The sequence below is a fragment of the Monopterus albus genome, unplaced genomic scaffold (assembly GCF_001952655.1).
Source record: "Monopterus albus unplaced genomic scaffold, M_albus_1.0 scaffold361.1, whole genome shotgun sequence".
In the NCBI taxonomy this organism is placed as follows: Eukaryota; Metazoa; Chordata; class Actinopteri; order Synbranchiformes; family Synbranchidae; genus Monopterus; species Monopterus albus.
Window position 1 is genome coordinate 150986 of NW_018128241.1, and position 17396 is coordinate 168381.

General features: G+C 43.7%; 2 protein-coding genes across 2 annotated transcripts in view; both read right to left on the bottom strand.

The window, feature by feature from the left end:
- Nucleotides 1-1492: 1492 nt before the first annotated feature.
- On the bottom strand, nt 1493-6681 carry icmt (isoprenylcysteine carboxyl methyltransferase). The gene is given in 6 exon segments (XM_020585303.1): nt 1493-4124; nt 4288-4505; nt 5134-5204; nt 5206-5271; nt 5515-5603; nt 6423-6681. Coding segments are annotated over 6 exon segments (843 nt in total). The 5' UTR covers nt 6642-6681; the 3' UTR covers nt 1493-3944.
- A 495-nt stretch (nt 6682-7176) lies between these two features.
- The window catches only part of rtel1 (regulator of telomere elongation helicase 1), a 17642-nt gene continuing 7422 nt past the window's right edge, over nt 7177-17396 (bottom strand). Inside the window, exons 13-33 of the mRNA XM_020625590.1 lie at nt 17294-17349; nt 16471-16542; nt 16308-16389; nt 15863-15995; nt 14704-14817; nt 14187-14227; nt 13950-14035; nt 13753-13830; nt 13558-13635; nt 12358-12504; nt 12151-12266; nt 11621-11744; nt 11038-11203; nt 10801-10955; nt 10571-10666; nt 10125-10335; nt 9799-9936; nt 8859-8987; nt 8038-8226; nt 7837-7959; nt 7177-7614 (exon numbers count right to left, since the gene is read on the bottom strand). Coding sequence (XP_020481246.1) covers nt 7544-7614; nt 7837-7959; nt 8038-8226; nt 8859-8987; nt 9799-9936; nt 10125-10335; nt 10571-10666; nt 10801-10955; nt 11038-11203; nt 11621-11744; nt 12151-12266; nt 12358-12504; nt 13558-13635; nt 13753-13830; nt 13950-14035; nt 14187-14227; nt 14704-14817; nt 15863-15995; nt 16308-16389; nt 16471-16542; nt 17294-17349 — 2405 coding nt within the window. The 3' untranslated portion in view covers nt 7177-7543. The remainder of the gene's footprint in view (nt 7615-7836; nt 7960-8037; nt 8227-8858; nt 8988-9798; nt 9937-10124; nt 10336-10570; nt 10667-10800; nt 10956-11037; nt 11204-11620; nt 11745-12150; nt 12267-12357; nt 12505-13557; nt 13636-13752; nt 13831-13949; nt 14036-14186; nt 14228-14703; nt 14818-15862; nt 15996-16307; nt 16390-16470; nt 16543-17293; nt 17350-17396) is intronic.

Genomic DNA, 17396 nt, shown 5'->3' on the forward strand with positions numbered 1-17396 from the left:
GTCCCTCTGATGTGTTCATTCCTAATCCTGTCCATCCTGGTCCCTCCTAAACAGAACCTCAACATCCTCCTCTCTGCTACCTCCATCTCTGCCTCTTGTCTTTTCCTCACTGCTACAGTCTCTAACCCATACAGCATAGCTGGTCTCACTACTGTCTTGTACACCTTTCCTTTGATTCTTGCTGCCACTCTTCTGTCACACAACACTCCTGACACCTTTCTCCACCCACTCCAACCTGCCTGCACTTGCCTCTTCACCTCTTTCCTACACTCCCCATCACACTGGACTGTTGACCCCAAATACTTAAACTCCTGCACCTTCTTGACCTCAGCCCCCTGTAACCTCACTGTTCTACTTCCCTCCCTCTCGTTCATACACATGTATTCTGTCTTACCACAGCTGACTTTCATTCCTCATCTTTCCAGAGCAGACCTCCACCTTTCCAGGTGTTCCTCCACCTGCTCTCTGCTCTCACTACAGATCACAATGTCATCCACAAACATCATTGTCCACAGAGATTCCTGTCTGACCTCATCTGTCAACCCGTCCATCACCATAGCAAACAAGAAGGGACTCAAAGCCGATCCTTGGTGTAGCCCCACCTCCACCTTGAACTCCTCTGTCTAACCTACAGCACATCTCACTACTGTCGTACTCCTCTCATACATATCCTGAAGTACTCTGACGTACTTCTCTGCCACTCCTGACATCCTCATACAGTACCACAGCTCCTTTTAAATAATTTACATTTGTCCATGGCACATTCCTCTTTTCTAATGTAGGTTCATTTAGTGTAAGTTTACTCTCAGTTGGCTGATGCTGATCGTGTTTGTCTAGGTGATGGTGTTGTTGATTCAGTAACGAGTACTTATCCAAGTGTAACCCTACCTCTCAGGTAAGGTGGCTACGTACAGGGCCAGTAGAAGGCACCGCTCCCCTGTCTCTACTTCAATACACAAATGGCTAAGTGTCGACCAAAATCATTCATGAAAATGTTATTTCGTCAAACACCACCTTCGAATATATGCAAACAACTCAGTTGTTTTGGCAAAGTGAAGTTACTTAGAAATTCTAAGACAACATTGTAATACTTCCTGCTTAATTTCATGGTTAAAACTTGAAACGTGATTTTTGGTTTTACTAATATACATATTTTCAAATTAGATTGTACATGCAGAATACTGCAGTACACAGTGAACCTCCTATTGACTATAACAAAAATGTTAAATCAAAATTGTATTATAATAAAAGTTTAACTATGAAAACACAGGCCCACTTTTCTTAAACGTTACCTTCAGTGCCCACACAGGTGTACTCCGACACACACAGCACACTCAACCTCAACAGGCCACCTGTCTTTTTTGTATTTCACCTACAGAACATCTTTGCTGCTGAAGTCTTCACCATCTTACCAATGTCTCCTACCCTGTGGGATTGGGGTTTGGGGAGCGGAGAGCAGCACGGTGAGGCGGCTCAGACAGATCAGCTGTTCAGCACCTTTATCAAGTCAGTCTCTTTTGGTTGGCTTTTAATTCAAGAGATGTTGACAGAGATGAAAGGACAGCACACTGGTCAGTGCGGTGACTTGCCACAAGACAAATCAACCAAAAACTAGCGACTTCTAGGAGTCTACCACATAGGAAGAGATGTCACCACTTCCTGCTCAGGGGCTGACCCCAGCTCTTCTCCAGTGAAACACAGGTTTTAATGATGTGTCATGCCCCCATGTACAGAAACATGTCAGTGAAATGACCGAGAAACATAAGGAACAGCCAGTTGACAATGAGAGCAGGGTCCAACATAGAGCAGGTCACTGCTGGCCTTCTAGTCGGTCCACCGGCCAACAATGAAGCTGCAACACTCTAAACAGTCTCAGAAACTTTACACATTTTATTACAGTTAAATTATTTGGAGAATAAAAAGTTCTCATGTATGGATCCTTTGCCATCGTTTGGATTCAGTGGGTCAGCGTGTGTTCTGCCTGAGAGGATTTCACTTCTGAATGCAACTGAACCTGTGTTGAGCTGTTGCTTAAGACAAACACAGAACTGAACAGGAAGTTGTGTATATTGGGCTCTGCTGTGGAGAAGCTACGATCAGCAGAGGATTATGCTACAGGAGCGATGTGTACATTTTGATGTGTTTGACTGTAGCTGCCACAAGATACAAACCTTTTCAAACAGGGCAGACGCCCACACTCCCAGACCAGTCAGAAGCAGATCTCCGTATACACACCTGAACCAGAGAAATAAAACATCCAAAATGGCTCCTCTCCATCAGTTGCATAACAATACACAGATCCAAGACCTGCAGCAACACAACTGAACCTACAAGCAGTGGAGTGTGACTGAACAGTGACTGAAGTACATGGACTTTTTCCATTTTATGTAACTTCATGCTTGTACTCAACTAAAGTTCAGAGTATTGCACTTCTGCTTCCACCACATTCACCTGATGCCTTTAGTTAATTAATTTTTTATAACCGTTCCTGTACAGTGATTTTGATGGTTTCTGAGAAACTGAAGTTAATTGTTCCTTTGGAGGTTGAATAAATTCTCACTTGTTATGCCAAATAAATAAATAAAAATCACAAAGCTTAAGACAGGACTGTTAGTCATGATGATCTTAGAGAAGATGCTACACAACAGAACATAAACTACTTAAAAATTGGTTCAATCTTAAACTATTGCAGTAAAATGTAAACACTGATGCTCCAGTAACGTTAATGCAAAAAACACTGATGGGGCCATTTCTCTGCAGAATGAGTGCTTTAATTTTTTGATACTTTAAGAACATTTTGCTGATAATACTTTTGTACTTGTACCTATTCTACTTATAGGAGTATTTGCACAGTGTAGTATTGCTACTTGTACTTATAGCATCCAAGCACTTCTTCCACCACTGCCTTCAAGACAGACTGAGCATCAGTGACTGTGTGTACTAGGGAGGTCACAGCTGTCAATCAAAACACAGACGGCGCAGCCCTGGTCGCTACGCCTCTCACATCGAGGCTTCAAGCCAGTCTTAGCTGCTGGAAGACGTCGTTGTGGCTCACAAGACTAGCAGGCTCCTGATTAGCTGTGTACAAGAGAAGGGCAGGGTGGAAGGAAACGGAGCAGGGAGAGGGAGGCAGGGAGGAGCAGAGCGCTTTGCTTTTTGGTCTCACATCAGCATTTCCTTGATTTCCAGAACTTACATACTGTAGCTTTAAAATCTCAGAGCCATGCCTTCAAAAAAAGTTCAGGGTAGAGAAGAAACCTGATCGCTGATCTGCTGCATGTAAACGTGGGTTTACAGTAGCCAGGTTACTACAGTGCACGCCAATGCACTGATACGGACATGACAAGGATAGAAACGGAGCAGAAAAGTGACGAGCACTGCTGCAGGCAGAGACTGTGGAGGACTCCTTTAAAAAAAACAAAAAAAACCAAATGCTTAAAGGCTAAATTTAGGAGCAGTGAATTTGACTAAACGCAGGATGGTGGTGGCAACTTGCTGAAATGTTGATAACCTCATTATTTAAAGAAAATGACCCAGTGAACATGGTGGACTTCTTGTCCAAACACTTGCCATTAAAACGTCAGACAACAGTCATGTGACTCTCTCCCGATGAGTGGCACCACAGGGCTCAGAGCACACACCAGGCCTTCAGTGAAAACACTCATATGGCCCAAGCACACAAACAGAAACAGATGCAGTGGGTGTTGTTGGAATACATGTGGTTCAGAGGAGGTCGTCTGGTCTTAAACTGATTTTGGAGGCTGGTAGAAAATAGCAGCCCAGCTGCCCGATGCCATCCCGGCTGCTGTCCAGGAGCTACAGCCTCTCAGCCAGGCGCTGGGTTTCCCTCTGGAGGGCAGCCGTCATAGCAGATGCCACACCGCCCCAGGTCTGACCTGCTTTAGTGCTATAAGTCTGTTACATCCAGCATCCAGTTCCTGGGCCTAGTTGACTCGGATGCCTGAGATGAAGGGTAGCCCAGTAGAAACCTTCTTCTTATACTCCACATAGTCCTCAGCGAAGAAATGGATGAGAGAGAGCTCCTCCTCCTCAATCCGCTCCCGGAAGAAGCGCCAGCTGGCTATCGTGTATCCCAGTATACACACTGGGTTACACAGCATGACCTGCAACAGTCGGCAGTGACAGTCAACTCACATTTGACAGAAACACAAGCCACTGCTATTAAAATGTAGCACGTGTGTTTTCACGTGGCCACATTTAGATTCATAAACATCACTACGACAGAAGGAAGTGGGCACAAGGCCGAGAGGTGCTGGTGCAGCTCACCTGTGTTCCTATGCTCCAGTAGAACCAGCCCACATAGGAGGGATGTCTGAAGTAGGAGTAGACCCCGCTGGTGACCAGCACGTGGCTCCGGGCCTTCTCATTCTGGACAATGTGGTTGAAGTTGGAGCCAGCTGTCAACATAGCCGCCTTTCGCAGACCCTCACCGCACAGCACCATGAGCAGACCCACAAAGCTCAACCAGTTCAGCTGCTTCAGCTCTGACAGAGAGGAGTGGGTGATAAAACACTGACACATGAAAGGTCTCGTAATGTGCAGGGCCACAGGATTCTACACACCTCATCCTGGTGTGTCCAGATGAAGGTGGTGTAGAATCTGTGATGGACCTCTACCCTCCGACTCTGAAATCCTTCACTCAGTAACAGGAGCCGAGATTGAAATACAGTGCAACAAAGTCTAGTTTCAAAAACTGACCGATCCATAGGTCAGCAACATTCTGAACAAACCAGGAAAGAGTTTCAGCTGAAGGTTTGTACCTCTGCTTTTCTAGTTTTCCTAAACATGGTTTCAACAACAAAAGGTGTTCACACACCTCAAAAAACATCTGTACATGGGCACCTGCTGAAAACACTTGTCTGGGCACACTAATTACAACTAATATACCAGGTTTATGTCTGGTCAAAGTAACTACTTTGCTAATGTACTCTGTGCACACCACCTTTATATCAGACTATATGCATGAATGCTGCCTGGTGCACAGAAAATATATCACCCTTTCCCCTGCTGATATAGTGGAAGAGTGACAGGGAAACCTTTTGTGTACCATCAACACAATGACAGTCATGAGTGGAATGAGTGCAGTGACAATGAGACCAATGTCAGACCAACCTGGAACTGTCAGCTTCTCCACAGTGAACTCCACCCATGAGGAGACAGCAGCCAGGGTGTACTCCACACTTGCGAGGGTTGATGATGGCTGTCACCAGGTACTCAGAGTAATGGAAGAAGGACAGGGAGCACATGTACCTGCACAGAGGCACCATTACATGTTCAACTGCCACAGGCCTGGGTTACAACACCCTGCTGTCAAAAGATGGCACATGCCCTGGTTTACTGCGTCTCTGAAGAGACGTTTAATAAGAAATTATCAGAAGTTCTATGTCAAATTCAGTGATGTAAAACAATACAAAATACACCAAGCACAATGCCATTGAAAAGATCAAACGGACCACACTGCATGACAAGTCACACCTGAATAAATCTACATACCAGCCAAAATGTGTCCAAGAGGTTTCAGAGCAGCTTACAATTAAGCCACAGCCAAAAGTAACTCCCAGGAAACAGGCTCGCACAGCAACCTGGGATGGGTTAGAACACTCAGGTGAACCACAGCTGGTGTTACCTACACAAGCAAAACCCATTTTCTACCCCCCAAACCAGCTGGATACTTCGGCTAAGTGGCGTGTTTCAGCAAGTAACTGCAATAAGAGAGAGCTCACAAAACTTAATTCTAAAAATCTGGTTTTAAGTAGATGTTACCTTTTGATGAAACGCATAGGAGGCATTATATGGAAGGAGATATTTTTACCAAGCAACAAAGGACAAAGGCTGCAAACAAAATGTTTAACCCCGTTTTAGCCAATATACCTTTCAGCATATTTACTGAATACGCCGAATTTGTACCAAGAACCTTGTTATTCGTCAAAAACCCAAACTGGTGCTATACAAGTAAGTTTCCCTTGACACAACCCAAACCAACACCAATTACCAGATTTCTGGATTGGGTTCCGTCACCTTACGGACGTGTCGAGATATTTATTACGTTACAATAAAACTAACCATACGAAGTGGCAAGTAGTGCGTAAGACACTGCAGCTTTACCTGGCTTCTATTTCTACCTTGAGCATATCAAGTCCAGATTTTTCTTTCTTCTTTAGCTAATAGGATTAACTAATTGGGCAGCTAATGTTAGCTAGCTAGGTGATTAAGTTAGCAGTGCAACATTAAAGTTTAAAAGGAGAAGTAAGTTATGTCAGACTACACAACAGCAGTTTGACGTTGATGAAACACTTTATTGCTGGAAATAACTGAAGGCCATGTGTACTTTAATGGTCAAAACTATATAAAATGAAAACCAAACGAAGAAGTTGGCCAACTCACCTAACGCCAATGCTTACCTTGTACAAAGGTCCCCTGTATATGATTAGCAAGAGGCCGTTGACAACTGCAATGTTGATACAAATCGCTATTTTCCCGGGAGTTTCCGTCAGATAATCAAAGACCCAGTCAAAATGTCCACACCAGGTTCTGATTAACGGAATTACAACTACGCTGAGACCTAAAATAAAGCATTTTATACTTACACTTCCTTCTAGCACCAACTTACTGCCTGCCATGTTGGAAGTACAGTGCTAAACGAACTCTCGCGATATTTAAGGGGCAACCTCGGGATGTCCATCTATTTTGACAGCAACAGACAAAAAAAAAAAGTCTATTTACGTTTGTATAGATTATTTTGGGAAAAAGTCCATGGGCACAAGGTGAAATCGTAAAATCATGATTTTAGTTACTTTATCAAAAGCTCACCGAGCTTTCAACAAGTCAATGATTGCCACCTTAAAATGTAATCACAAGATGGGGCCATAATACCTAAACACAGATAGCAATACAGTGGACAGATGGCAGAATGAGCTACTTGTTTTGTTTTTTTTTACTTCTAACCACAATCAGAGAGGCAGGAGTGAGCTGCCCTACAGACATCACTCTCCCCAGAATGTACTAGCCTTTGGATCTAATGCAAACTAGTGAAGACATGAGAAGAGGGTCCTCATCTTCATATAAACAGGCTGTTATGGAGCCAATACAGCTGCTGGAGTTACAAAAGAAACCTGAGATACATGTAATTATATCAGTTTAATTAAATATTTAAAAAAATCATTTCTTTACATTGCATTTTCACTTTCATGACATTAAGAGACCCACGGCAGAGCAGACAGTGTGCTTTATTTACAGTCACATTAAAAAGCCTTAACAGCTGCTGTCCCAAAACACATCTTAAATTATGATCTACTCTGGTTGACCATCACCATCCAGGATGGAGGAAAAACACAGCATTGTAGTGTCTGTACTGTTGTCGGGAGTTACAGATGTCACTTTGGCGGGCTTAGTTGACTCAAACACTGGTTTATTAACTCAGCCTGCAGAGTTCATCCCAGCCACAGTGCTCCAGAACAGGGTTTGTCCTGTTTATGGTTCTGTCAGCAGTAAATACATTCATCATGTTCCTGTAACTCAGACTCTACTTTCTTTGGCTGCTTGAGAAAAAACTGGAAATCTTGCTTTGTGTCCTCAAAGGAGACAACGAAGAAGCTGAAAAAGATGAGCAAAAGGAGCAGTAAGGTGTCAGGACAGAACTTTTTGTTCTGGAAATACTCATGTTCCTACAAGGCTTGTTCCAGAAATGCTTGGTCTATATAAGGATGATGACTATGAGCTCTTCTCCAACACCACAGGAAGATACAACATTTACAGTGCAATAGGCAAGAAATACAAACTCTGTATTGCTTTATATTACTTTGGGCTGTCCCTCACCCTGTTTTTGTTGGTCTCCACTCACAGCAGGAACATCTGCAGCAGATACTGACCGACCTATCAAAGCATCCAGCATCTCTTTGTACTGCTTCTTATGGTGAGGGCGAATAAACACGCTGAATCCTTCAGAAAAGACATGTAAACAGTGAGAACCGTGGACAAGAAGAGTGTAAACACGTATAGCTATGTGACAGAACTTACTGACTAGAAGATTGAAGTCTTCATCTCTCTCTGTGAGTAAGCTCACCACTGTCGCCACCAAGTTTTCATAGTTTTCTGTCTGTTTGTAGCTGTAAATGGCCTGAAAGAACTGGGTGGATTTTTCTGCTCCAAGGGCTTTTTTCACATCAGCCATAAAGGTAGCGCGGAGCTCATTCTTTGGATCAGAACCTGAGTAGCACAGGAAGAGGGCTGGAATTTATATCCTGCTTACTGTCCATCCATTTAATATGCAATACACATCTGGCATCTGGCCAGGTACATATCTAGGTTAGTCTTGAAGTGAAATACAATCAAATTCACGAGTTCATAAAAAAAATAAAATCTGCTATTGTGTTAACGCTGGGTGACATCCAGGCAACATGCCTGTGCTGCATGAGAAGACCCAACCCTGCATCTGTATCTGTAGTCTGGACTACAAAGAACACAAAAATCAGTCGCCTGCAGGTTTTTGGAGTTGGACACAAATATTAAACACATTAGAACAAAATATTGTGTTGGTCCAGGAGGTAGAAACAGCACTTTAGATTCTTTATATTCAAATTCTCCTTTAAATCATTTTCATTTCTATGCTGATACATCCATCCTGAGAATATTATTATATTGCTTCCAGTTTTACACCACGATTGCTTGTTAGTTGATCACGCGCACTCTCTTTCTACTGGGTCAGTTGCATTTTGGACTGGGACCAACTGGGCCGACCCCTGAGGACCTCTAGACGGCACCTATCCGCGTTCGGATTACATTAAGGAGTCACTGAAGCGTGCACAGCCTCAGAGGCTAATGTAATGGCAATGTCCTACCAGTCTGAGGCTCTCTTAACCCTTGCTGGTTTAGGTGGTCTCCTCCTCTGTTGAGCTGCTGTGTGTTCAGCTGACCACAGGAAGACGTCCCACAGGAGGTCAGGGGCTCAGCAGGCTGGCTGCCTGTAGCTGTGGAAAAACCAAATCTGCCTTTAAGAGCAGGTCTCTGTCTCCCAAAGAACACGAACCCTCTTAAACAAATGGTTATATCAGTTAACAAAAGCCTGCGGCTGGAAAACGTGTTGAGCTGAAGTGTTTTATTGATTTAAGTGCCAGTTTTTCCTTCTAAGTTACAGAATCTTGGTGTAAGGCCGCATGAGGAGTGGAGAGGCCTGAATAGTCAGACATCCCTCCTATGTGGGCTGGGGAATAGTCAACTGAGGTGCAATACTCAAATCCTGGGGTAAAATGCATGGTTAATATGCACATATGTAAATTCTGTTCTTGATTATTCAAATACTTGATTCTGTCTATTTTTGAGTACTTGGAATTTATTTATCAGGATGTGTGTGTGGTGTTTGTTCTCATGGTGTTATGTTGTTTGTTCTCCATTGCTGCTGAAACACTGACATTTCCCAATTGAGGGATCAATAAAGTACCTACCTACCATTAGTGTTTCAATCACTGCAACTCAACTGTCAAATCTCAGTCTCATCATTGTCGACATCATCTCGTATAAATGATCGCTGAAGCTCTAACTGCATTAATCATCTCCAGTTTCCCTCCAGAGGATTTTCTGCCCTTCTATTCCAAATCATTGTAAATGGAATATGAGCATTATAATTTAATATCTTGGGGTTGTCAGACAAGCTATGTCGCCCTGGACTTGACAGAACAAAAACCATTTTCCACGCATAAAATAGAATTCAATAAATAGAAAAAATAGTTCCTAAAAACATTCTAAGTTTGATTTTGCCAGAGGGCAGGGTTGGTTTCATACCATTCTGCAGCAGCAGTGCTTTCCTCTCGTCCTTCGACAGCGAGTGATCCGGTTTGTATCCACAGCCTTGCCCCGTCAGGGCCAGGCACTTCTCCTCGAAGGTCTTTTTGTGATGTGGCCGAACAAACTGGTAGAAGCCTGAGACACAGTGGCTGCGTTAGGATCCACTGGTGACAAACTTAATATGGAAAGACAAACACACTGGATGCTCAGGCAAAAACTACGTGCACTGAACTGTACTTGATGTTCATGTGGTTTCAGTCTGTTACAATTGTGCAGGTGCATAAGAGAAGATTTGTTTTACTTCATCACAGCACACGACCTACCGCGCAGCAGACTGTGAGTATTAGTGTCTTCGGTCAGGACAGCCGTCTCAGTCAGCAGCACATCCAGGTTGTCCGTCTTCTTGTAGGTCTGCAGAGCCCGTATGATGCGGTCAAAGTTGACCTCGCTCAGCGACTTCTTCATCTCTGCCAGAAACGTTTTAGCCCTGTTGGCTTTGCCTTCCTCGGTCACATCCTCCGACACGCTCACTCTCTTCAACAGCAACAGAGAAAAACACAGTGCTCACACCTGTAATGGCAAACGTTTGGAAAAACGCTTACAGAGATTTTTAGAGAAGCACCCATAAACTGGAGCTCCACTTGCAGCACAGTTCCAGTGGGGACTATGACCGCAGCAGCAGCAGCAGCAGCAGCTGAGAGGCTAAGCACTCTGTTTCTAGTGGTGTAAAAAACCTGAAAACCTCAAAGACCAGAAGTGTAACATGCACCTGTTCTTGGACCAGTTTGATTTTACGTTTTCCTCCACGCAGTTCATCAACCATCCTCTTGTCATATTGCAGAGACAGCGTGGACAGATGATGTGCCTTCAAAAGAAAATCACACAACTGAACAAATACATTTTGTCCTCTTGGTACTTTTCAGACCTCAGCAAACTGACAGACTCTCACAGAGATGCTCTTTCTGTCTTGGCTTGTAGGACAGGCTAAGGTTTCTCTACCTTGTCCTCTCCAGCAGCATCGTCCTCCTCCCCTGTGCGATGGTCACCCTGCTCCAGAGCATCCAGCAGGCTGACCGGTCTCCTCCGACTCTCCGGCACCTCACACTCGTACTCAGTACAGAGCCTAGCCATCCCATTGGCTCCAGTGTGTTCATCTGTTTACAAAGACAATAGGAAACACAACAGTCTTCTTCTGCAAAATGTGTCAGGAAACCCCACCTTTATATTCCAACTTACTGAGCCTCCTCCTCTTCAGGCTGGGGAGGTGGGCATCCAGCACCTTGGCCTTCTGGGTGTGGGAGCTCTGGGTGAAGGCGCAGGAAGTGAAGCCAGAGGACTGAGTGTCTGGTAAACTCACAGCACCACAGCTCTCTGCTGCAGCTTTCTTCTCTACCACAGGCCTCTGGTACATTCAGGCACAACCACAAAGAGTCAGTGCAAGTTGCATTCACACTGGCCCTGGTGCAGTGAGTCTGAGTCACAGCTTACATGTTGACAATTCTCCACCTCTGAAAAGCAGCTGCTGCTAATGGCACCAATTTAATGTACATGAGCAACCAGGAAGGTTGTGTTGGAGATAAAATCCTCTAACCTTATTCTACAGACATCTCAAAAGGACAGACACACTAGTTTCACCACAGAATATCCAGAGAGCTACACTGTATCAGTTACCTAAAAAATGCATTAGAAGAGGTGCACTAAATCCATCTGTTAGTCTTGACCAGCTGACCCAAATTACACCAGCATAAGGAGCTGGCCAAATCAAAGAAACACAAGGAGTCATGGTGGTTTTGTGAACAGTGTGCCTCCTAGAACCTACCATTTTCTGTGCAACCCTGAAGAACTGAGAGACATCACGGACCACGTTCCCAAATCCGTCGTACAGCCGAACACAAGGTCGAATCCACAATGGAAGCTGGGCCCGGGCATCAGAGCTTTTAAACCTGTGGGAAAAGTCACATGATGTATCTTCTGTGGCTCTGGAGGAGCAGTTCAAAGTCTCAGCTTAGTGCTGGAACGCTGTAGGATTTTAGTAGTAGTAGAAAACCTCCTTTGTTACATATTGGGGGAGTTTGAGAGAAGTGGGCACTGAAAGCTGCTACCCAGGTGCATTATGGGAAATGTAGGATGCAGTACTTTGTCCTGCTTGAGCTTTATTCTACAGACACAGGGATTTCTCACTGGAGTGTCCTGTAACAGTGGTGTTTAAGTTTGTGAGGAGGAATGTGTTTCTGCTCCATTTCTCTTAAACCTTAAATCTGTTTATATGAGCGCTCGTTGCATAAGGCCCAAAGTTTGGTGAAGTGTTTCATAGTCAAGTAGAGATATGCTGCGTTACTGATGACTGACCTCTGATCACACAGGAAGATGGCTCCATAGTCGCCCTTGTGGCGAATGACCCTACCGATGGCCTGGTTCACCGCTCTGAAAGCCTGCTGTCGGTACCACTCCTGCCCAGACAGATACTGTCCACACACACAGGAGGAAGACAGAGGCAAAGATGACAACAACCGCAAGACCACACTTAACCGACGGCACACTTTTCAGAAAACTCACCTTTAGTCCAGGAACCTTCTTACAGGTCATCTCATCCAAGAACTTCATCTTCAGCATGACTCGAGCATCCATCTTTGGAGGGAAGGGAAGGCCGGTGATGATGACACCCCGACCAAAGGTGTCTGCAAAATCCAGGCCCTCGCTGGCCTGACACAGGGAGACACTTACTGAGACGCTGTGAGAGGGAAGCGTTTGTGTAACCTCACGTGCTACAGGACAAATGACTCCATGTTAATACAGCCACATCTGTGACTCCTGTAATAATCATATTACATTTAAACCTTAAGTGACTGAACTGTGTCATTCACACCTTTTTGTTAAATTAAGAGACTAGCTAAGGAGCTTACAGCTTGCAAAACCACAGTGTTGACTCTGGACGAGCTGTGGACTCGGAGGAATGCTTAAAGGTCGGTGACATGAACAAGGAAACGACGGACAGAAACGCAGAGCTCAGTGTGCAGCTGTTAAATAATTTAATAACCAAATACTCACAGCCCTGCAAATGCTCCCGGACATTAATGCTCAAATGATTATATGTTCATAAGCAAAGTCTGGTGGGAAGTATTTTATTCTTCTGTTTCACATGTGGTATGGAGATCTGAATGTTAGGGATAAACTGAAATGGCAGAGAACATAGCTGGTAACATGGCAGGAAAGATTAAAGGCTTCCAGATCATAAATGATCTGACGCTTCACACTTTGAAATTTTACCTTTAGTGAAAAGTAAAATAGACAAAAGCCACTTGTCCAGTGTAAACAGGATAGTGAATGCACAGCCTACTTTAGTCTAGGTCTTCTGCCTATTTTATTTTACCGTTTTTATTTCACTGCATTCATGTTTTTTTTACATTGCTATGATACCGATACGGTGTCTTTGTCCTATGTTGTTTTGATGCTTTTCAGTGAAGCCAAAAGTGGACAAGTGTGTTGTCAACTATAACCAATTGTTGGGTGTCTTTTTTATACATCTTTCATATTGGTCATCCTGTTTTCTGAGATCTAAGTGAGAAAAGTTACTGGGGTGAAGTTCAGGCTGTGCAGTGAAATCTAGATATAATAAACATGCACAATATATTTCATGGCAATATGCTCCAGTTGTCTAAAACGCAACCATTTTAGAGGCCGAGCTGTCAAAGTAAAGCAGCATCTTCTTGAAACATTGTAGGATTTTTCCTGACTCGGTGGACACAGAAACCTCACCTTCCCCCGACACACAGCAAAGAAAGATCCCCCTTTGGACGCTGCATCGTTGACTTTGTTGTAGTATCCGTCAATAACCTCAGAACAGAGACAAGATTTACTGTTGCTATTGGTGTTAACACTGACAGGTCCTTTAGGTAAACGGTCTAAAGGGCTTCACAGTGAGGCAGACATATTTAATAAAACCACAGTCACCTCAGTAAAGGTGCCCTTTCCTTTAGGTTCAACAAACATGGGCTTTATGTTCTCAATGCGATCTGCGTGTCCGTGAGCCTGGTGAGAGAACACACACCCACACTGAGCAGCTGATTCTGCATTCAATTCAAAAATCATTTTTAACTTCCAATATAAATAAACCAACATAAATACAATATAATATAGTAACAAGTTACCCTCCAGAACTCCAGGGTTTTTTCCATTAAAGGGAAGGAGGGAAAAAACACTAAGAGACCATGAGGAACCACACGGCTCAGGTTGGCTGAGGAGAAGAACGCAGCAAGTGACACTCGAGTGATGATCACAACAGAAATGATGAGAAGTATTGTATTTATTTACCTATAAAAAAATGACAGCGCTGCTGTCAACTAGAAAAACCTTTGTACACAACACGTCAAAGCGCCTGAGCTTACCTACAGTGTTGCCTAAAGACGCCATGTTTTCAGGAACAAACCTGCCACAGAAGGAGAGATTTTATGTGCATCATCACAACAAGACGCTGTTGGAAATAAAGCCAGTGCAGAGTGAGAAACTGCTCTACCTGCTCCAGCTGTGTGTGAGGTAGGAATGTAATAAAATTAATTTAACACGTGACATATGGTTGGAATGAAAGGAGTTAGTTATTTCTATGTAAAAGACAGGTGTTACTTTAATGGGGGCTTGGTTGAAACACTACATTTTGTTGCACTTGTGCAATGACAGAAGTATTCATTCAACCTAGAAAGCCCAGCAAAACAAATTAAAAGAAGGGAACAAAGTTGTCTTGCTGCCTTTCAGTGCAAACATTATGACAAAACACTGTCAAACATTGTCCAATCAATGAGCCAGCTGTGAGTCACCTGACTTTGCTTGTATTTGGATCATCACAACACAGTTCATATGAAGAAACTGTGGAAAATGTTGAACAGAGAGAGTGAACAGAGCACGAACCTTCTGTCAAACGCTGAACTTAGCTGCACTCCGTCTGGGCCTCGATCAATGACGCTAACAAAGATTTGGTCCCGTTCAATCACGTGGCCGTTCTCCAGACGCACTGGGAATTCTCTACACCGGCAGCAACAACACAAACACACTGGGATCGACATCTAGGTTTACCATCTGTTGTTACAGCAACAAATATAATGACTAGTGTCTGGCTAACAGTAATAATAACAATGCTAAAATCAGTTCAGTTGTTCTTTGTCAGAAAGGTTTTAGCATTTTGTCGTCGTATTTTGTCAGAGAAGCTTCTAGATTTTATTAGTTCAGTGGGAAGTAAAGGAGAAAACCATTCTGTGTGCAGTGTCATCCTGCGCTCTAACACACACTGGAACATCACTGATCGCAGCTCGACACCTCACATAGTCATGGGGCTCTTTGTTTTACAGAGATGTTTAACATCTGACTTCATGTACTGTAGCTGTTTACTTCTGTCACAGTTCAGGACACGTCACTGACACAAACTATTAACGTTTCCCAATACAACACCGACCGTGGGCCATTTATTCTGGCTTAGTTTGCTGATTTCTGACATTGACTTGAAGCTCCGCGCTGTCAAATTCTATTTTTATTCTTATTTGACATATTGGGGAACAAAACTTTCCCACAAACAAAGCAGAACAGGCAACATTACTGGCAGTGGTTAGCAGTGTTGATTATGTTAGGAACGTGCACCTCCTCACGAACAGGTGGCGTTTTGTCGTCTGAAACAAGACATCTATGACGGGTTCAAGCAGCAGTAATAAATCCGACTTAGAACACTTGTATGAACAAGAAGAAAGTCAGAAATTACAGATACGAATCCAAAAACAGGCCCTCTGACTTTTCATGCTGATCTGGGCTGCACACCCTTCAAGATATAAACAACCGAAGTGTGGGAGGTTTTGTGAGATTCTTCCTGACAGCCACAGAAGGTGGAATCCAGAACCACAGAACCACTGTCACACTGATATCCCTTGTTTAAAATGGTGAAAAGATAATGAGAGTACGTGACTGTAGTAGCAAGCATCTGGGACAAATCTAACACTCAGGTTTAAAGTTGCTGTCTAATTAAGAAAAGTAATCATGCACCTCTGTGGGGATGAGCTGTGAGAAGCAGCAGGAAACTTACATCCTCATCTCAGAGGTGAAGGAGGACAGAGGAGACAAGGTACCACTGGTCAGAATGATGCAGTGGACGTTTTGATTCACCAGATCCTGCATGCTGAAGGCAGGAGAGAAGCACCAGTAACTCAGGATGTTACCTACAGGGTGCAAATATACACAAACTGTCAGTTTACTCAGAGAACTGGCAGCCAGCGAGAGAAACGGCTGAGCAAGCATACTTTCAACAGGGTTCGTCTTCTGGCTCTGATATCCATAGAGATAATTTCAGTGTTGGAGTAGCACTCTTTACCGCTTCACCAACTTCCTGTCATACACAACTGGGAAAAGTAACACCACTCTGGATCTTCCTTTTCTAATTTAGTGTGTAAGACTGAATAACGTGCTACATGACTCCACAGCTGGAACTGTGTGAATATAACCCAAAGCATCAAAGGCTGATGCATCATTACCTTGTTTCTTTGATGAAGACGAAGCCCACACATCCATGTTTTGCTTCTTCCTGTGATAGCTGGTGTCTTTATGGATATGAACCTGAGTCAGACAGACATGAAAGTCTCTGTATACAAGAGTGTGTGGAGGTGCACAACGACTTGGCTTTTGCTGAACACACACCTTAAAATGAGCCGCGTTGTTCTCCATTTGCCGTGCTCTTCCCTCTGCCGATGGTTCACCAGTGAACACCAGCTGCATGACAAGGACAGAAAGGAAGAACCATTGTTGCAGCAGCAAACTGGAAACAAACCACTGAGTACCCCCCACATCACCTTTTGGTAAAATGTGTCAAATGTACAGCAGCAAAGTGGGAAAGCTAATATAGACATTTTTGGAATTATGCTTTTTACTTTTTAGAAGAAAGTGAGATAGGAAGAGAATCTCAACCTCATACAAACAACACGTCGTGGCTTAAGCAGGAGATGCAGAGTTCATAAAACTAAACAGCACCAATGATTCCTTGACCATGAAAACGTCCCTCTGGCATTTGGAAACACATTAATATCAGTAGTAGTTTGAAAGTTATTGAAGAAAAATGATATTTCTATAATGGCACTTTTGTTCAGGGTCTAGCCAGGAAACTTTTGAAGATACATCAAATCTGTTGACACCTACTGAGGCAGCAGAGTTTCAGCTAGAATTTGATCTTGGTTGCAAGTCTGTAGCATTATGTGCCATCTCACAGTGGCCTGATATCTATAAATGTGGATACAGCAGAAATTTCTGGCACAAACAAAGGCAAACCAAAAAGTCCAGCAACACATGCAGTGTTTGGAGCAACTTTAATGTAAAGACGAAATGCGTTGTATACGAGTGCCGAGCTTTTTGTTTTGCAGCCCTCTAAATGTGAGCACGTGCACGCCGTGATCGTGAGCCCTGAACACAGAGACTTTAGGTTGATATCCATCTGACCATCTCACTCACAGCACAGCTGTTCCTTCACCTGTATGATATCAGCCAGCTTCTGCAGTCCACTGGTGTTCAGGAATATCCCAGATTCTGGCGAAAAACAGGCATCACACAAGTTAGTTATACGGTACACATTT